General features: G+C 37.9%; 1 protein-coding gene across 2 annotated transcripts in view; it reads right to left on the bottom strand.

Annotated features, from left to right (window-relative positions):
- Positions 1–1,375: 1,375 nt before the first annotated feature.
- mcc (MCC regulator of WNT signaling pathway) overlaps positions 1,376–18,933 on the bottom strand; it is a 248,698-nt gene continuing 231,140 nt past the window's right edge. For both annotated transcript variants that reach the window (XM_041186138.1, XM_041186139.1), the window contains 3 exons: positions 18,073–18,170; positions 8,506–8,628; positions 1,376–6,253 (listed from right to left, as the gene is read on the bottom strand). In XM_041186138.1, the coding sequence (XP_041042072.1) occupies positions 6,073–6,253; positions 8,506–8,628; positions 18,073–18,170 (402 nt within the window). In that variant the 3' untranslated portion in view covers positions 1,376–6,072. The remainder of the gene's footprint in view (positions 6,254–8,505; positions 8,629–18,072; positions 18,171–18,933) is intronic.

Genomic DNA, 18,933 nt, shown 5'->3' with positions numbered 1-18,933 from the left:
GAATACTGGGTTCCTCACTGTTGAGGCTGGGGATGTTCACAGAGCCCCCTGCTCCAATTAGTTATTTGTTTGCCACCATGTGTGACCAGAAGCAGTAGGACCTTGATCCAATCCATTGGTTGTGGAATTGCTTAGCTTTGTTGCAGCTTCCACGATTCAACATGCATGTGTTGTAGCTTCACCAAGTTGGCACCTCATTTCTAGGCATGTCTGATGCTGTCCTATACCCACTGAACCAGTGTTGGTTACCTAGCTTGGTGGTAATGATAGAGTGAGGAATATTCAAGGCCACAAATTTACAGATTGTGGTGGAAAACAGTTCTGTTAGGTGTCCAGTTCTGAATTTATGCCATTTAGCATACTAGTAATACCACACAATATCCTTAATGTAAAGATGGAACTTCTTCTCCACAAGGAACATGCAGTGATCATTCATACCAATACTCTCAAGGGTAGGTAAATTGGTGAAGATGAGGTCCAGGCTTTTCTTTCATGTTTGTTCTCTCATCACCACCATGAAAGCCCAGTCTAGCAATTGAATCCTTTGTGACTCACCCAGCTTGGTCAGCAATGGTGTCATTATTGATGAACATTGAAGTTCCCTACCCAGGGTACATACTGTGCCATTCCAAGTTGTGTCAATGTAAAGAGACTGATTGATCAGTAGCAAAGCTGGTAGATGGTAATCAACAAGGGGTTTTCTTACCTCAGGTTGACCTGATGCCACTGCGTGGACATATTGAGGACCTTAGAGCCACTTCTGGACTGTATACTACTGTGCCACCACCTTAACTAGGTCCTGCCAGTGGGACAGGACATATCAGATTATGAGACGACATCTTGGACATTGGTTGCTAAGTATCATTGAGAGTAGGAAGCTGTTGCTTTTGCTGCTGGAAAAATTTCCCAATTTTGGCACAAGTCTCCAAATATTACTGAAGACCACTCTGCAGGCTCAACTGGGCTGGCACCTTTAGCTGTATCTGAATCAGATACCTAGGTCAAAGGGTCCATTCAGTATTATTATTATACTTTGTAGCAGTTTGAGACAGCTGAGTGACTTGCTAGGCCCATTTCAGAGGGTAGGTTTCCTTTTCTAAATGGACATTTATGAACCAGCTGGAGTTTTACATAAATCTGGTAGCTTCATTGTCACCATTATAGATAGTTAATTTAAAAAAAAAATCTATGTTCAAATTCGCAAACTACCATGGTGAAATTTGAACTCTCAGAATTCAGATTATTAGTCCAGGCATCTGGACTACGAGAGCAGTTTTATAATCCATATGCTATCCACGATAATCAAGTAACGAGTTTCAACAAGTATATATGAATCTCAAAATGCTGTTAAACTATTAACACTAGAATTTGTCAATAAAAGTATTTATTCTAGATATAAGGTCTTTTGGAAAATAATAGTATAAATGTCTCTTCATATAAATAAATGCAGTTTGTACAATTCTATATAAAATAAATTGTTTTACATTTTACAGCAACTAGGAAAACTAAAAAAAAAAGCAGTTATAAACTTAAATACAATAGGAGAATATATAAATCATAACCCTCAAAGATCAGAGGTGCTCAAATTCTCAGATTACTTCCACAGATCTGGAACAAACTAATATGGTGTAGGTGCCAGCCATTTGGACATTTTGCATGTAAAAGTAATCCCAACATCTTGCTAAAAACAGCTGCACATCTTAATTTAAGTGTAGGAGTTAAACCATAGTGCTATCATATATTTAACATCCTTGCTTGTGACATTTCTCTGGTGCTCTGTTCATCTATCTAGCTCCAAATTCAGAATTCTTTGCCAAAAAAATAACCCTTCAATGTTACAACACAAGGTTAGACAAAAAGGGAAATGGTACTTGACTGGAATTGACATAACCCTAAAAGCATAATAAATAAAGCCTGAAGGGAAATGTATATGCACTTACTAGTGCCTCTCAGTCCTCCTCTTTGCTTGCTTCATGAACAGAGGTAAACTGGGAACGTTTTGAAATGCGACTCCAATGAAGCATTATAAAGGGCTGTAGCCACACATTTAATTCATAATTTCATTAGAGGTGGGATTTACTTTGATATTCACAGCTATCTCATTTCATGTCCTAAAAGGATATGTCCTCTAAAGTGGCACTAAGAGTATTTGCAATATTTGAGTATTGCTGAAAAAGAGACATGCTGTCAAACTTTTCGACTTGCACTCATCAAGAATGCAAGAATGCCAAATTTCAAAGGGAAGAATTTATACTGCATGAGAAAAGGGGTGCTGATTGATTGAGATGTTGCCATGGCAAATGCACCAGGGAACTATTGTTCCCCTATGCTTTTATATATTCAAAAAAGGTACAATGACTGAATATATTTCTTTTGCCTGTAGGAAACAAGTCCCGGCATATGAATAGATATAGCATTCTAGCAAATGCTGCCCAATCACAAAATCACATCTAACGTTAGACATTATGTTGAGTTTTGCAAGCGTGGGTTGGAGGAGTATGGTCAGTACTCTGCCTATTGCAGACAGCCAAAGGGATGTGCTGTTTAATACGATCTGCCAGTCATTGGGACGTACAGCATCATCCTGGCACTGAAATTCAGATACCACATTACTCATTTCTGTGTATATAAAATGTCTTTTTGGCTTGACGACAGCATCATGTTAGTGGAAAACACCACTTGTATAGCCACTGCATTGTAGCAGAGTGAAACAGCTAGCTTCACCTGTTGCTCAATTTTGGTATTCTTGCATCTGTCCTGACGAGTGCAAAATAAAAAGCTTCAACAGCATGTCTCTTTTTCCAGCAAAACTCAAATTCTGTACTACCAAGCAACAACTAATACTGTGGACAGCAGTCCGTCTTCTTTAATACGTGTAACCGGGACAAAGCTAGATGAGAAACATATGGATCTTGTTCAGGGAAATAAATCATTTTCATGTTCTTTTATCTCGCATATAGTACTTTTAAACTATAAATAAAAACACTTTCTATAATCTGTAATTTACAAATATTTTAAATAATTTCCTGGAAGAAACATGATTTTCAAACACAATGAAACATATTGGGCAATTATTAAAATGAAAACAGAACTGAGAAAAGTGGTCATACATATTTAACTTTGTGATTTTTTCATAAAGTGTATTCCACATATAATAGTTTAGGTAAACCAATTAGGAAAATACCTCTAATAAGTAACTCTTTAGGTCTTGACAACCCAATATTTCCATCTTGCCAACTTTAATTCTTTTGACTACAAGAACCATTTACTATAAGGTTCTTGAAACTAACACTTTCCCACTTGCCTTATAATAGTTGTAAGATTTTCCTAAATTTTTGCACAAATACATGTTTAATTGTAAGACAAGACAGATGAGACATACTCTGAATTTCATTCCTCTCGAGGAAATACAGAAACTCGAGATTGGTAGAGAAAATAGGGTCTGCTAGGTATATCTTAATTTTAAAGGCGATTACTACACTTAAAAGGTAAATTTGCAATTATACTTCACACATTTCTTAATGCTAACCTCTTGGAAACAGTAGCTCAATAAAAAGTGAGAGCAGCCATCTGCCTTAATGTCTCGATAAAAGCACTAATTTGCCAAGGGTACATCTTTTACTAAACAGTGGCCATTTGCCAAGTAACCCATTCTAAATGGTAGCAAAGTGTGATGCATTAATGTAATCTTTGAATGAATTTTGTTTGAAGAAAGGTTCAAAATGGTAGTCTCATAATGGAGGATTTTATGAACTGCTCCATGTCAAAGCTATTTTTACAATTCCTTTTCCATCTTAGTTGGTAGAATAAGTGCCTTTTTGTTTAAAACACCTAAGGGGAAATGATACAAAGGAAAGGCAAAAGATCATCCTACTATTTATCCCATATAGATTACCTGAAACAGATTGTGATTATTTATGTCGTTGCTGTTTGTGGTACGGGGTATCTTGCTGTGCATACATTGGATGTTGAGTTTCCTGCATTGCAGCAGAGGCTACACATCAAAAGTACTTCATTGGCTATAAAGCACTTTGGAACATCCTGAGGTCATGACGGTTAAGGTAAAATACAAGTTCTTTCTTCATTCTACTAAATGACGTTTGGTAATTTCACCAAGGGGTTCAGAGATTCTTACAGCAAAACCATATTTAATAGAATAGTTTTCATAATTTAAAGGTACTTAGAAGATTAGCAGATTTAGTTCAATTGCAGATGAAGAGCAGCCTGCTTGTATCATAATATTGAATAGATATTCAGAATAGGAGAAGTGACCTGTCCAGCCAAGTGTGGTGATGCATCAGCAAGGCCAAAAAAGGTTAGCTAACTATGAGTTTGTTTCTTTTATCTTTCCTATCCTGATTGATGGAAATTTTGAATATGGATAGCAGTTTCTCAAAGATATTAACCTAGGAAAGTCCCATTGAAGAGATATTCCAGTCCAGGATGCACTTGGTATAAACAATAAATTCATGTGAGAGTTATTTTCACCTGTCATTCTGAAATTTGTACAACCTTTACTTAAAGATGACCCTGTTTTTTTCTTGGGATGTGAGCATCTTTGACAAGGCCAGCATTTATTATGCATTCCTCATTGCCCTTGAGAAGATGGTGGTGAACATTCTTCTTCAAGTCCTGCAGTTTATGTTGCAAAGAATCAGTTTTCTATTAGAGGATAATAGAAACCTGCATAAAATAGCAATGCTGAAATGTGCAATAGGTCCATCAAAATTTTTTGTAACATCAGTCTCTGGAGGTGAACAGTAGTGTGTTTCAAGAAGTAGATACCTGGCTTACAAGGTTACTTGAATTCAAAACTTCAAAATCAGAGTGCAGATTTTGATTTTAGAGCTCTAGCTCATAACTCTTTAGACAGTAAGATGCAGATAATTTCCCAAATATGCCATCAAAAGTATTGGAGTAATTGAAAAGAAACTTTTGCTTGACCCATTCCATAAAAAGAAGAAAAAGAATTAATTACAACCATCTGGAAATTGCATGATTAAAAAGCTGGAAAGAAGAGACATGTGGATGTGCATTATAATTTTCCTAAAGGAACAAGATTTCTGTAGCTAACTAGTAATCATATGCAAATTAAATCAGGAATTTCACATCTTTGTATTTATATGGATAAAACCAAGTTGGTCAGCTCTGATCTGCTTCTATGTTAACAATCTTGGGTTATTTTGTTCAAAATAAAATGAATATCCAAAGTCAACACCATCTGCTGTGCCAAAACCAATTCTGGTAAAATGATTAGTTTTGAACAGGGTTATGACTAATAATCATAACTGTGTTATATAAAATAATGAAAAATAAGAAGGATCATTTTTCTATATGAGGTAGTCCATTCTGTAGGTAGCTAATATGGACTGACTAATTTTGGACTTGAGCTACAGTACTTTAAAATTCATACAAAACATGAATGAATTACATGTCAATGTAGCTCAGAGGGGTTTGAGACATTATTTCTGCTAATATGTTCCTTGGTTCTGTGTCAGTATCACATGAAACACTTACTTCCAGTTTTGACTAGAATTATTTCTCACGATGTCAACCTTGACAATTGCAGCATAACAGCCTTATTGTGTGATGAAGATGGTTTAACATTTTTGATAAGACATATTTGTAAGACTATGAATTTGAATAGAACATTAATGACTGTGAAAAGTTAAGTGGCTGGCAGCAGCATCTATTAAACGTTTAAATTCTGGCTGTACAATCATCTGCCTATTTGATACAACTTGATGATAATAGTTACAAGTGTCCATTTGCCTTATTTAGACAATATTAAAAATGCATATTCCTTTTGAGATGCAAGTACGTTTAAGTGTGTTTCTGGTCACAGCAAAGAGCTGATTTACTGGTGTCCCATATTTAGTCCAGTGCCGCTTCAGTCATTTTTATTAGAAGCATGGTTTCCACAATAATGTTATGCTGTTATGGTGGTATCTGGATATGTTCACACTTATAAGAAAGATATCAGTATCATTTTTCCTATCTTGATATTTAAGTTTTTTGAGTCGATGTGGAGAATTGATGAATTCACAGCATCCATACCATTCATATGTTTTCTTACAGTGATGTCTCATTTGTTTGAGGTCTCGAGTTTTCTTCCTCGAGCAAGGCAATTCTTTGCTTAAGCATTCTCACTTGTGTCTCATGTCTCTCCACCATGGCCATCATTTGTGCTTCCAGTTTTTTCAATTTGTTTTGATGTTTTTTCTTTGCTTTCTCATAGGCCGCTACTAAATTACTACAATTAAAAAGAGACAAAACAATTTATAAATTATAAGTATGATGAAACCATATCAATCAACATGACATGTATACAAAAAATGTTTTTTTATAATTTGAGACTAATTCTTTTGGTCAAACGTCATGAGGTCAACTTTACATGGGTAATGTATTCAAGGGGTTGACATGCTTGCTTGATTTGGGCTGTATTGAATGGACAAAGAGACCACTAGTGGCTAGGAAATTGAGGTTTTGCCAAAGTTTCTAACCCATTATAAAGTGGAGCAGAAGTGTTAATTAAACTTTTCAAACTTGAGCCTTTGCTCAATATTTTTAATCATAGACTGCTGCAAAGAAAACCTAGCCTGTAATTGCATTTCTACTGCACTTTATAAAAATATCCTTCCTTTGCTACAGTTTGTGTGTGTCAGTGAGCCCTCCTTCTACTCTTGCACTATGCAAAATTTTAGACAATATTCTCCCTCTTTTTAAAAAGAAAATAAATCAACATTTATAATCTCAGCTATTAACCCATCACTATAATTATCTCTAACTTTAATGTTTAGGATTTTTTTTTGTTTACATTACCCACATTAAGAAGTTTTTGGTTGGTTTCAGTTTTACCTTTTCAACTGTAGCCCAAGCATTTAAAGCAATGGCTTCTCTCTTCCCAACTCCACATACCCTTAGATTCTGAAATTTTTGGGTGTTGATCCCAGGAAAAATTGGGATAAATATTTACACAAGGTATTTGAAAAATTATGTTTTTTTTAAGGCCAAAAATCATGGGGTCAACTTTAACATAAGATCGGTTTTTACATAAGTACAAATGTTATTTTCCCTATTAAATTGTAGCACTGTTCCCATATGAAGGAGCATTTGCCTTATTGGCAGTGCTTTTATCACATACATGAAGCAGACTTTGTCTGCATTATCACAAACATGGCCTCCAAAGGTGGAAAGACTGCCGTAAATTACACTCAGTTTGCTGAAATGTATAACCAGTATGCTGAGAGGTTTACGGATTTTGGCTTTCCCCTGAAATCAGTTTGGTAAGCAGGAACCTACAAATGAAGGAAAAATTATGGAAGAAATAAAAATCTGGACATCCAATTCATCCAATTTATACAAAGAAAGAAAAAAAATTACTAAAAGCTTGTTTTTTTTTTAAACTTGTACTGTACAATACTGTCCAACCTTAAGGCCAAGCGGTCTTCACATTTTTTAGGAAACCTCATCCACGAGGGGGATGAGGTTTCCTAAAACTTTTATGAAATAAATAAAAACATTTTCCCAAATATAAAACCATGTCCCATCTCATGTGATGCAGTCACATGAGGAGACGTTTAAATACATTTTTAAACCTCTTATTTAATTTTTTGAACATGAATTCAATCTCCCTGAGGCCGATTGAAGCGCTCTTTCATACACATGCACTACGGCTCGCGTATTATGCTGGGCTGGTCTTAATTGGCCTATCCACGTAAAATGGCGGTGCGGAGCCGATCACCCCGCTCCCGCCAAGCCTGCCCGCCGCCTGAAAAATTCAGGTCTAGATGTCATATGTGGACAAGACCATGCTTGGCCAAATAGGATGTTGATACCCATTGTCTAGGCTCACACACAAAAGAATGGCACATGGACAAGGTATCAGACAGCTGTCAATGCTCAGCTAACTATATCAGAGCAAGATGCTATGCCTTCAGGAAAGGAGATGAGGAAAAATTAATGTCTCTTTACATTAAAAAATCACAATGTACATCAAAACAAGTACAACAAGCAAAAGGTGCTTCTTTAGTTTGGATTCTGAGTGTGGCAGCCTTCTGCTTGTGCTTTGAGGTGAGCTATCTCCTTGTGCTTACATTATTATAAGAAATTCTGTTATCACTGATAAAAATGTAGACCCGCTAAACATTGGAATTGCGATTCTGCCAGAGGCAGGGGAGCAGTATTCGGCAGTATTGGGGTGTCAGCTCATGGAACCGATTTTCACAGGATCTAAGTTGCTAATAAAGACCTTGTTTGCATTGCTACTGTAAAATTGAAAAGGCAACAAAGAGAAAGTGTTATGTGATTCCACCTATCTTAATGATAGCCACTATTTAAACTTTGTATTTGATCATCCCAGCTAATATCCAATCCGGAAAGCCAATCCTGTTTGCAACTGGTTAATTTTGTAGGACCTAAAACAACACGTTATCAACTGTTTTCCTAGGAAAAGTACCACATTCAAATCTTAGTTCTGTTCTTTTGCAGTTACAAATCACATACCTGTTTGCTCTTTTGAGGTCATTAACAAATTCTGCAGACTGTTGATGTCGCACTTCACTGCTTTTTGTCATTCTTTCTAAAGCAGTTACCAATTCCTGCACACGAGATTTCAATTTTTTCTCTCTGTGTACCAAAATATAAGAATAAACAGAATAAAATAATGCAAATTTTAGTACAAAGATCATTCAATTCATCATGCCTATGCTGATATTAGCTTCCCTGGAAGCATCCACTCTAGCAGTTTCCCATGTTCTTTTTCTATTTACTTTTTTTTCAATGTTCATCCAATTTCCTATTAAAAACAACAATTGGGTATGGCTTCAACAAACACATAGTGTTAGAATCCCAGCTGATGTTACCACTGGACAAGTCAGATCCCAGATTGAAACCCGGCTTGATAGATCCTAATTTTTTTTAGAAACCATGGAGCTAAGCTACTGAACAAATTCACAGGAATCTGCAGATGAACTTCTAACAAAAAGAATAAAACATTTATTAAACATGAAAAATAAACTATATTACATCAGACAAAAAGGTTGGAAAGATCTCAATACAAACACACGAAAATTATTCAAATATTCACTATTCCTTCACCCCATCTATATCTTTACAGACACAAGCAAATTCAGAAAGATAAGACAATTTACCATATGTATTTTAAGCTCTAATATTCAGTCTAAGTATGTAGTACATGTAACCAACTGGCAAACTGTGGTCAGACACACCACACTCCAAAGTAAATACAATCAAATTCTATGGATTTCTCAACAAACCGCCCAGACACTTGTCACACCATGAGCCAATCAGTTTCACTGAAACTCTGTCTTTCTCATGAGGGTTTCCGATCTCCACATTTGAAGAACTTTCCTTGGAATTCTCTTCAAACGTCGCTCCCACTCAGACAGCTTCCAGAAGAATACACCTCCAGGGTTTCAATCTCGCCTTCTGAGATTCCTTTCCCTGGATCACTGAGTACACTCAAGCTTCACCTTCCATGCACACTTTTAGTTCTTGGGCTGTGCGAAGCAGAACACCACTGATTCAAAAGGATATCTTTGCCCTTGCAACCTGCAGCATGGAGTCACCAACCTTTGACTACCCTCTCTGATGTTTGGGGCTTCTCTCAAGCCCTCTTCACTTCAAGGAACAAAGAAAAGTACAGCACAGGAACAGGACCTTCGGCCCTCCAAGCCTGCACCAATCATATTGCCCATCAACTAAAACATATTGCACTTCCAGGGTCCGTATCCCTCTATTCCCATCCTATTCATGTATTTGTCAAGCTGCCTCTTAAACACCACTATCGTACCTGCTTCCACCACCTCCTCTGGCAGCGAATTCCAAACACTCACTACCCTCTGCGTAAAAAACTTGCCCCACACATCTCATCTATAGTTTTCTCCTCTCACCTTAAATCTATGTCCCCTAGTAATTGATTCTTCCACCCTGGATAAAAGCTTCTGGCTATCTACTCTGTCCATGCCACTCATAATTTTGTAAACTTCTATCAATCTCCGAGTTTCTCCAACCTCTCCTCATAGCTAATACCTCCAGACCAGGCAGCATCCTGGTAAACTTCCTCTGCACCCTCTCCAACGCCTCCATATCTTTCTGGTAATGTGGTGACCAGAATTGCACGCAATATTCCAAATGTGGCCTAACCAAGCTTCTATACAGCTGCAGCATGACTTCCCAGCTTTTATACTCAATACCCCTGCCAATGAAGGCAAGTGTGCCATATGCCTTCCTGACTACCTTATCCACCTGCATTGCCACTTTCAGTGACCTGTGGACCTATACACCCAGACCCCTCTGCCTGTCAATGCACTTAAGGGTTCTGCCATTTACTGTATAATTCCTGTCTGCTCCCCGCAGCTCTTTCTTTAACTTGAAGCCTTTTTCTCTGTTCCTGTCATTTATCTTGATTCAATGGGATCTCTGATCCCTGTCTTTGTCCCTGTTCCTTCTAGGACCTCTCCCTGTCTCACTTCCTGGTTTGGGATCTTCTCCCTGTTCCCCTCCCTGGGAGACCTTCTCTTGACTGGCACACTGGTTCAGGTCACCTGACCGCTAGTTCTGCGCCGTTTCACTTTTCTTCTTTTCTCTCCTGTACAGGCACGCAGGGCTGGTTCCTGGTCTAAAAATGCAAAAAAAAAATTGAACTGCACACATATGCAGGACTGGTTCTGGGCCTGAGGATGTGAAAGACTCCAACTGCACAGGTGCAGTCTTTTCCCAGCCAGCGCATGCGCTGAAGTTCTGAAGCCCACTGCAAACAGAACTCCAAACTCCTGCTTTAGGTAAGTACTTTTTGGGTTTCCTAACAGTAGTAAAGAATTTAATAAGTTTATAATATAGAAAGCATACCTATAAAGACTCTCCATTAAAATAATCCAAAACTAATCCCACTGTTCTGCTGTCTCCTCATAACTCTGTACCTCCTTTTGCTTCAAATTTTTATTTACGACAGGAAATGGTTAAAAAAAATATTAAATGTTTTAAAAAGTCTTCAAAAAGATATTCTACCATCATTCTGACCAGAGGAAATAATTTTGCTCCATTCACTTAAATAAACCCTTCATAATTTTAAAGCTTTATTAAATCTCCTCTTTGCCTTCTCTACTTCGGTGGAATAATTCCAGCATCTTAAGTTTTTTCTCATAACTATATCCCTGTGCTTATGTTGAGTGCTCTTCTGTGGCTTTGGCTTTTCTATAAAAGGCCATCCAAATCTGCGGATAGTACTCTTACAAAGGCCTCATCATTGCCCTGTGCAAATTTTGCATGACTTCTCTGTTCTTTTACTCTATTCTCCTACTTGCAAAACCCAAAACTGTATTTTTATAGCTTGATCAAGTTAGACTCAAACTTCCAAAAAGATCACGCATTTTCACGCCTAGATTTACTGAGTTTGCCCTCACTTCTTTCCGCTCTTATCTCTCCAATTATAGCCAAAGCATCTGCAGCAATGGCTTCTTTCCCCCCACGCCCCCCCCACCCCCCACCCCCCTCACCCCCTCAACTTTACTCACTCCAAAAGATCCATATCCTTTCTCTTCCTCATCTACATGTTGCAACCTGGCACATCATCTGCAGACATGGCGTCAGCTTTCACACACTATACTGCTGACAGCTAGTACTCTCCACCACTTCTCTCAACCCCTTCACTGTCTCTGTATTGTCAGGTTGCTTTCCAATATCCCAGTCTTGACTGAGTCACAATTTCCTCCAGATAAATATTGGGAAGACCAAAGCTATCGTCTTTGGGCTAATAAATGAAAGTCAGCACAAATTTGTTCTAGGCAAATAGTGCCCAACTAACTTAACTGAGTTCACTGTAGTAATGAAAAGAGTGGAATAAGGGTAGCGTAGTTGATGTATATGGACTTTCAAAGGGTATTTGATAAAGTACCATATAATAAAACTTGTTAACAAAATTGAAACCCATGGAATTAAAGAGGCAATAAATGAGTTGATGCAACATTAGCTAAGTGACAGAAAGCAGAGATTAGTGGTGAATAGTTGTTTTTCAGTCAGGAGGGAAATGTGTCATGGTCGGTGTTGAGACTACTGTTATTTCTGATAAGTATTTATGATTGGACATGAGTACAGAGCATAGTTTCTAAGTCAGTAAATGACATGAAACTCTGAAACGTAGAAAGGATAGCAACAAACTTACAGGAGGACATAGACACACTGGTGAAATGGCAAACACACGGTATAAATAAAATGCAGAGAATTGTGAAGTGATTCATTTGGTTTATGTTGCCGCACGTCCTGAGGAGCGGCAACATAAACTAAATGGTATAATTTTCAAGGTGGTGCAAGACCTAGAGGTGTACATATGCAAGTCTTGAAAGACAAGTTGAAAAAGCTATTTAAAAAGCATATGGCATTCTTGGCTTTATAAATAGAGACAGAGGTACAAAAACAAGGAAGCTATGTTAAATCTTTGGAACCATGAGTAGGCTGCAGCTACAGTATTGTGGCCAATTTTGAGCACCACAATTTTAGAAAGGATGTCAAGTCCTTAGAGAGGGCACAAAAGAGATTTACTAGAATGGTAACAGGGATGAAACTCTTCAGTTATGGGAATGGTGGAGAAACTGGAGTTTTTCTCCCTAGAGCAAAGCTGATTAAAGGCAAATTTGGTAGAGGTTATCAAAATCTTGAAGAGTTTTGATAGAGTAAATAAGTAACTGTTTCCAGCAATAGAATTATTGGTAATCAGAGGACACAGATTTAAGGTAATTAGAAGAACCAGTGGTGACATAAGAAAACTTACTTTTATGTAGCAAGTTATGACCCAATTTCAATAATACTTTCCAAAAGGGAAGAGGATAAATGTTTAAAAAGGAAAAAAAGTTTCAGGACTATAGTAAAAAAGCAGGGGAGTGGAAATAATTGGATAGCTCAACTTCAATGGAGTAAGAAGAGATCCAGGTCAAATAAATTGGAGTCAAAGGTTGGCAGGAGAAACGGTAGTTGAACGATGGGCTTTTTAAAAATTTATTCAATTACAGGTCGTGGACGTCGCTGGCTAGGCCAGCTGCGCATCCCTAATTGCGTCCGAGAAGCAGCCTTCTTGAACCACTGCAGTCCATGTGGTGTAGGTATACCCACAGTGCTGTTAGGAAGGGAGTTCCAGGATTTTTATCCAGCAACAGAGAAGGAACAGTGATATAGTTCTAAGTCAGAATGGTGTGTGGCTTGGAAAGGAACTTGAAGGTGGTGGTATTCCCATGCATCTGCTGCCTGTGCCTCAAGGTGATAAGAGGTCGCAGGTTTGATAGGTGCCATCGAGGAACTCTTGGTGAGTTGTTGCAGTGCGAATGTAGATTGGACATGCTGCTGCCACTGTACATCGGTAATGGAGAAGGTAAATGTTTAGGGTGGTGGAAGGATGCCAATCAAGCAGGCTGCTTTTTCTTAGGTGGTGTCCAGCTTCTTGAGTGTTGATGGAGTTGCACTCATCCAGGCTAGTAGAGAGTATTCCATCACAATCCTGTCTTGTGCTTAGTAGATGGTTGACAAGCTCTGAGGTCAGGTGAGTTACTCGCCATAGAATTCCTAGCCTCTGACTTGCTCTTGCAGCTACACAGTATTTATATGGCTGGTCCAACTCAGTTTTTGGTCTCTGGTAACCCCCTTTCAGGATGTTGATAGTGGGGGATTCAATGATGATAATGCCATTGAATGTGAAGAGGAGATAGTTAGATTCTCTCTTGTTGGCGATGATCATTGCCTGCCATTTGTGTGGCATGAATGTTACTTGCCACTTATCAGTTCAAACCTGAACGTGGTCAGGTCTTGCTACATATGAACACTGACTGCTTCAACATCTCAGGAATCGCAAGGGTGCTGAACATTGTGCAATCATCAGTGAAATCCCCACTTCTGATCTTATGATGGAGAGAGGGTCATTGATGAAATAGCTGAAGATGGTTGGGCCTAGCACACTACCCTGAAGAACTCCTACAGTGATATCCTGGAATGGAGGTGTTTGACCTCAAACAATCACAACCATCTTCCTTTGTGCTCGGTATGACTCCAACCAGCAGAGAGTTTTCCCCCTTGATTCCCATTGACTTCAGTTTTGCCGGGCTTCCTTTATGTCACACTTGGTCAAATGCTGCCTTGATGTGAAGGGCAGTCCTCTTGAGTTCAACTCTTTTGTCCATGTTTGGACCAAGGCTGTATTAAGATCAGGTGCTGAGTGGCCCTGGCAGAACCCAAACTGAGCATCAGTGAGCAGGTTATTGCTGAGCAAGTGCCACTTGATAGTGCTGTTGATGACCCCTTCCATCACTTCACTGAGGATTTAGAGTTGACTGATGGGGCAATATTTGGCCGGGCTGGATTTGTCCTGCTTTTTGAGGACAGGACATACCAGGGTAATTTTCCACGTTGTTGGGCAGATGACAGTGTTGAAGCTATACTGGAACAGCTTAGCCAAAAAAATTCAAGCAAGTTAGTTAAACACAATGTACCCATAACAAATCTGTGCTGTCTTTCCTTAATTAACCTGCATTTGCCCAAGTGACTATTAATTTTGTCCCGAATTATTATTTCTAGAAGCTTCCCCACCAAAGTTAAACTGACTGGTCTGTAGTTGCTGGGCTTATCTTTGTGCCCTCTTTTGAACAAGGGTCAACAACCCTAGTCTAAGAAGGACTGGAAAATTATGGCCAGTGCCTCTGCAATTTCCATTCGCACTTCCCTCAGTATCCTTGGATGCATCACATCTGGTCTTCATGCTGTATCAACTTGAGTACAGAAAGCCTCTCCAATACCTCCTCCCTGATCAATTTGAAACCTTCAAAGTATCTGAACTACCTCCTCTTTCCATGACCTGTGCAGAATCTTCTCCCTTGGTAAAGACAGATGCAAAGTATTCATTGAATACCTGGACCATGCCTGCTGCCTCCATACATAAATCCCCTTTTTTGTCCCTAATAGGCCCCATTCCTCCCTTTACTACCCTATTATTATTTATATGCGTATAGAAGTTTTTGGATTCCCTTTTATAATAGCTGCCAGTCCCTTTTCATATTCTCTCATGGCTTCTCTTATTTGCTTATTCAATTCCCCTCTAAATCCTCTATATTCAGCCTGGGGTTCTCTTTTGTATTATCCACCTGACATTGTCATAAGCATGCTTGTCATGCCTTTGTTATGCCTTTGTCACTCGTTCCAGACTCAAACATTTCAATGCTCCTCAGGTTGACTTTTCATCCACTACCCTCCATCAACTACAACTCATCCAAAGTCATGCTGTAAGAATCCCATCCTACATTAAATCCTGCTGGCCCCTGACTCTTCTAGCTAGCTGACTTACATTGGCTCCTAGTGCCCCAACATTTCAAATTTGATACTCTCATTTAATTGATTTAAATCCCTTCACTATATCGGTAATCTGCTCTAGCCTTATAACTAGCCCTTCCTGTGACTGTCCTCTTGTGCATCCCATTCACTTTTGTTCATGCCTTCAGTTGTCTAGGCCCCCAACTCTAGAATTATATCCCTCAACCATTCTACTTCACCATCACCCCGTCTCTTTTAAAACTCAATTCTTTGACTAAGTTTTTGATTACCCCTCCTAATATCTCACTTATTTGGCTTGGAATCCATTTTCAATTACATCTCTAAGCAGCATCTTAGAATATTTTTCGATATTAAAAGTACTATATAAATGCAAGTTGTTAGTTTCCATGCCTTGTTCTTTTTTCAAAAGTACTCTACCTCATCACTTTCCACCAAATGCCTGCCCAACTACAAGCCTTCATTGTCCTTCTGAAACCTTTAACAGGCCTCCTTATTGTTTAACAAAGCTCCTATATTCGTGACATCATCAAACTTTGACATTGTACACATTTATCCAAATTCAAATCAGCTAGATAAAGATAACAAAGATTGACTCAATACTGTCCTTCCTGCTCTAGGGTACACATTTTCAACTCTTCTAAAATATGAGCAATACCCATTAAACTAAAATCTTTGTTTCCTATTCACTAAACAGTCCCCGGCACAATTTATATATTTAAGGGGGATTGAAATATCATGGTCAGAGCCTGGTGAAATTGTCCACTTTTGGTTTTCTAGAATTTTCCAAAATCAAGCTCCTTTCTATAAATACCTCCAACAATAATTTCAAATATAAAATTTCTCAAATGTATGTCAAAACTTTAAACATTTTAATTTTGTTTCAAGATATTGCAATTTTTTTTTAACCCAGTAACAGAACAATCATGTAACAATGTCTGCTAATTTTAACCAGCCAACAAGGGTCACCAATTTGCAAGCACATTACAAAATCGGTTACAGAATGGAATGTGCTTCAAATCAATCAGTTCTTTACATCTGGCAATCTTTATTGCTCGCAAGTGAAAAATGTCTAGCCCTGTCTTTCTTGCACGCCATACAGTATTTTCTTCCCCCTCCACTAGCGTTGGTAGTGAATGATAGTTTTAAAATAAACATAAAAATAAACAATGCATATCACAGAAACTGAATCTGTGAATAAGGTCTGATGTGGTTCAGCCAAATCTAGCCCGTGCACACTTGCTGAATTCAAGTTCTCTGGCATTCTAGACAATCAATTCAGCTTTAGTATGCAAATCCAACATAGATTTGGAATACGAAACCATAACAGAATATTAATATTCATTCAAGTAGCAGGATTGGCATGATACTGCTTGTTTATTAATGTCCAATCCCTAAAATAATACCTAAAAACTGACCTATAAGAAGTGCATAGAAATTAAAATATTATGTGCTGCTTATTTAGCTAAATAAGTTCAATATTTGTTGGTTATGCACATAAACCTTGAAAAATTATACAAGTATTACTGGAATATGGCATTACTGATACCTGACTAGCATCAGACTATTTCAGATGAATTTAAAACTGCTTTAAGAATTTAAAATTAATTATCAACAGCAAAGTAGAAATTTTTGAGAAAGGCAGAAATGTGGGAAGACTGAAACCATAATCAAGTATCTGCAGAATCCAATGCTACACGTGCAGCCAACCACAAACACTTGTTAGCTTTGTGGAATTTGGTTTTAAATATGCATTTATAGTGCCTCATTATATTAAGCACTTTCTCAATCCACCATTTCATATAATATGGATCTTAGAGCTCATGAATATAACCAGACCTAAAGATATTTAACCTAGCACAGTTGACTGCTTTAAAATTTGCATGAACTGTTATGTTACTGCTGTCAAGAATATTAAAAATGCATTATTGTACACCATGAAGTTAAATTCAAAGTGCCCATATGTTTAATACTAGATATTTTCTGTGCGTATTCCCTAAGCAATTGAGTTATGAGGCAAGTCCTTTTGCATATGTAGTATGGAATAATGAGCAGAATAAATTATATTTATCTTAGGCTTAGCAAATATACCTTTCAGGGCATGGGGTGAGAAGCATTATTTTATTGTCCAAAATTTAGAATCGCAACAATTTATGCCCTAAAGCATAGGTAACACAAAACATCCAAATGCACTGCAGCTGAATTCAATTGATTAAGGGAACACAGGTTTGGACACCTACACATTGCGCCCGTTTGGCTGCACAACTTGATGCTTTCTTTTTCTGTTAAATCATACAAGGCAATTTAAATGGAGTTCCAATGCAGTTTCAAACAAGTGAGATAGAATTCCAGAAGGATTTTTTGGGAGGAAATTACCTCATATGGAGGAGCAAAAATGTTGCAGTGATTTCCTCTCCATGGACAAAAATGGTTAATAGAAACAAAAATAAAAAATAAAATTTAAAATATTATTTCTAATCAGTTTTGCTTTTAACAATTCAACTTGTTTGATAAAATGTATTTTTAACAATACTACCAATTTCCTGGTATATTGTGTGAAAATGCTTGTGTGCATACATCAAATTTTTCCTGAGAATAATGGTGACAAATTCATTCTACAGTGACAGAATTAACTGATGACAAGGAACAAAACTAAAATGGAATGTAGTTCCCCGCTGTTAAAAAGTACATACATGATTTAATTTTTCTGAAATCATAGATTTGTCCCATGAAAACTCCACTCACCGTCTCAACGCATTGGTTAGCTCAACTGCAAGTTCACTGTCATTGTATGTTCTGAGTTCAGTTAGTGCGACAGGATGTGTTACTCCATCACTGCTCTCCTGATGGACAGAAAGGAAACAAGGACATAATCAGAAATATACCCTTTGGGGAGAAATCATTACATCAATTGTGCTATGTTCAATTCAGGCTGTTTTGAATGAACCAATAATGTTTATAAACCGTTCTACGTGAAAGTTTATGGAGCAGTAAAGAGACTCCCTTCACTGTCACCAGCTGCTTAAAAATATAAAAATGTTTCACTTTCCATCAAATCATTTTTTTGCTGCACCATGTTCACTGGAATTTTGAGAGAGATGTTTTTCTTTATTCATGGGATGTGGACATCACTGGCTAGGCCAGCATTTATTGCCCATCCCTAACTACCCTTGAGAAGGTGATGGTGTGCTGCCTTCTTGAACCACTGCAGCCCATGTGATATAGGAACACCCACAGTGGCATTAGGAAGGAAGTTCCAAGATTTTGACCCAGTGGTAGTGAAGGAACAGTGATATAGTTCCAAGTCAGGTTGGTGTTTGACTTGGAGGGGAACTTTCAGGTGATGGTGTTTCCATGCATCTGCTTGTCCTTCCAGGTGGTAGAGGTCACAAGTTTGGAAGGTGCTTTGAAGGAGCCTTGGTGAGTTGCTAACGTAAGAAGATACTGTGAATTCTTGAGAAAATGCATCTTTTTTGATGAGCTAGTACAGGCAAGAATTATACTTTTAACTGAAATAGCCACACATGAATCAGTTCAAATGAAATGCACTGTTTTATACCCAACTTGACAATGTTTATAGCTGACAGTGGGTCCCTGAAATGGAAG

This window comes from Carcharodon carcharias, chromosome 4 (assembly GCF_017639515.1).
Source record: "Carcharodon carcharias isolate sCarCar2 chromosome 4, sCarCar2.pri, whole genome shotgun sequence".
NCBI lineage: Eukaryota > Metazoa > Chordata > Chondrichthyes > Lamniformes > Lamnidae > Carcharodon > Carcharodon carcharias.
Note: the sequence above shows the minus strand (reverse complement) of the source record. Positions and strands in the feature narration are given on the sequence as shown.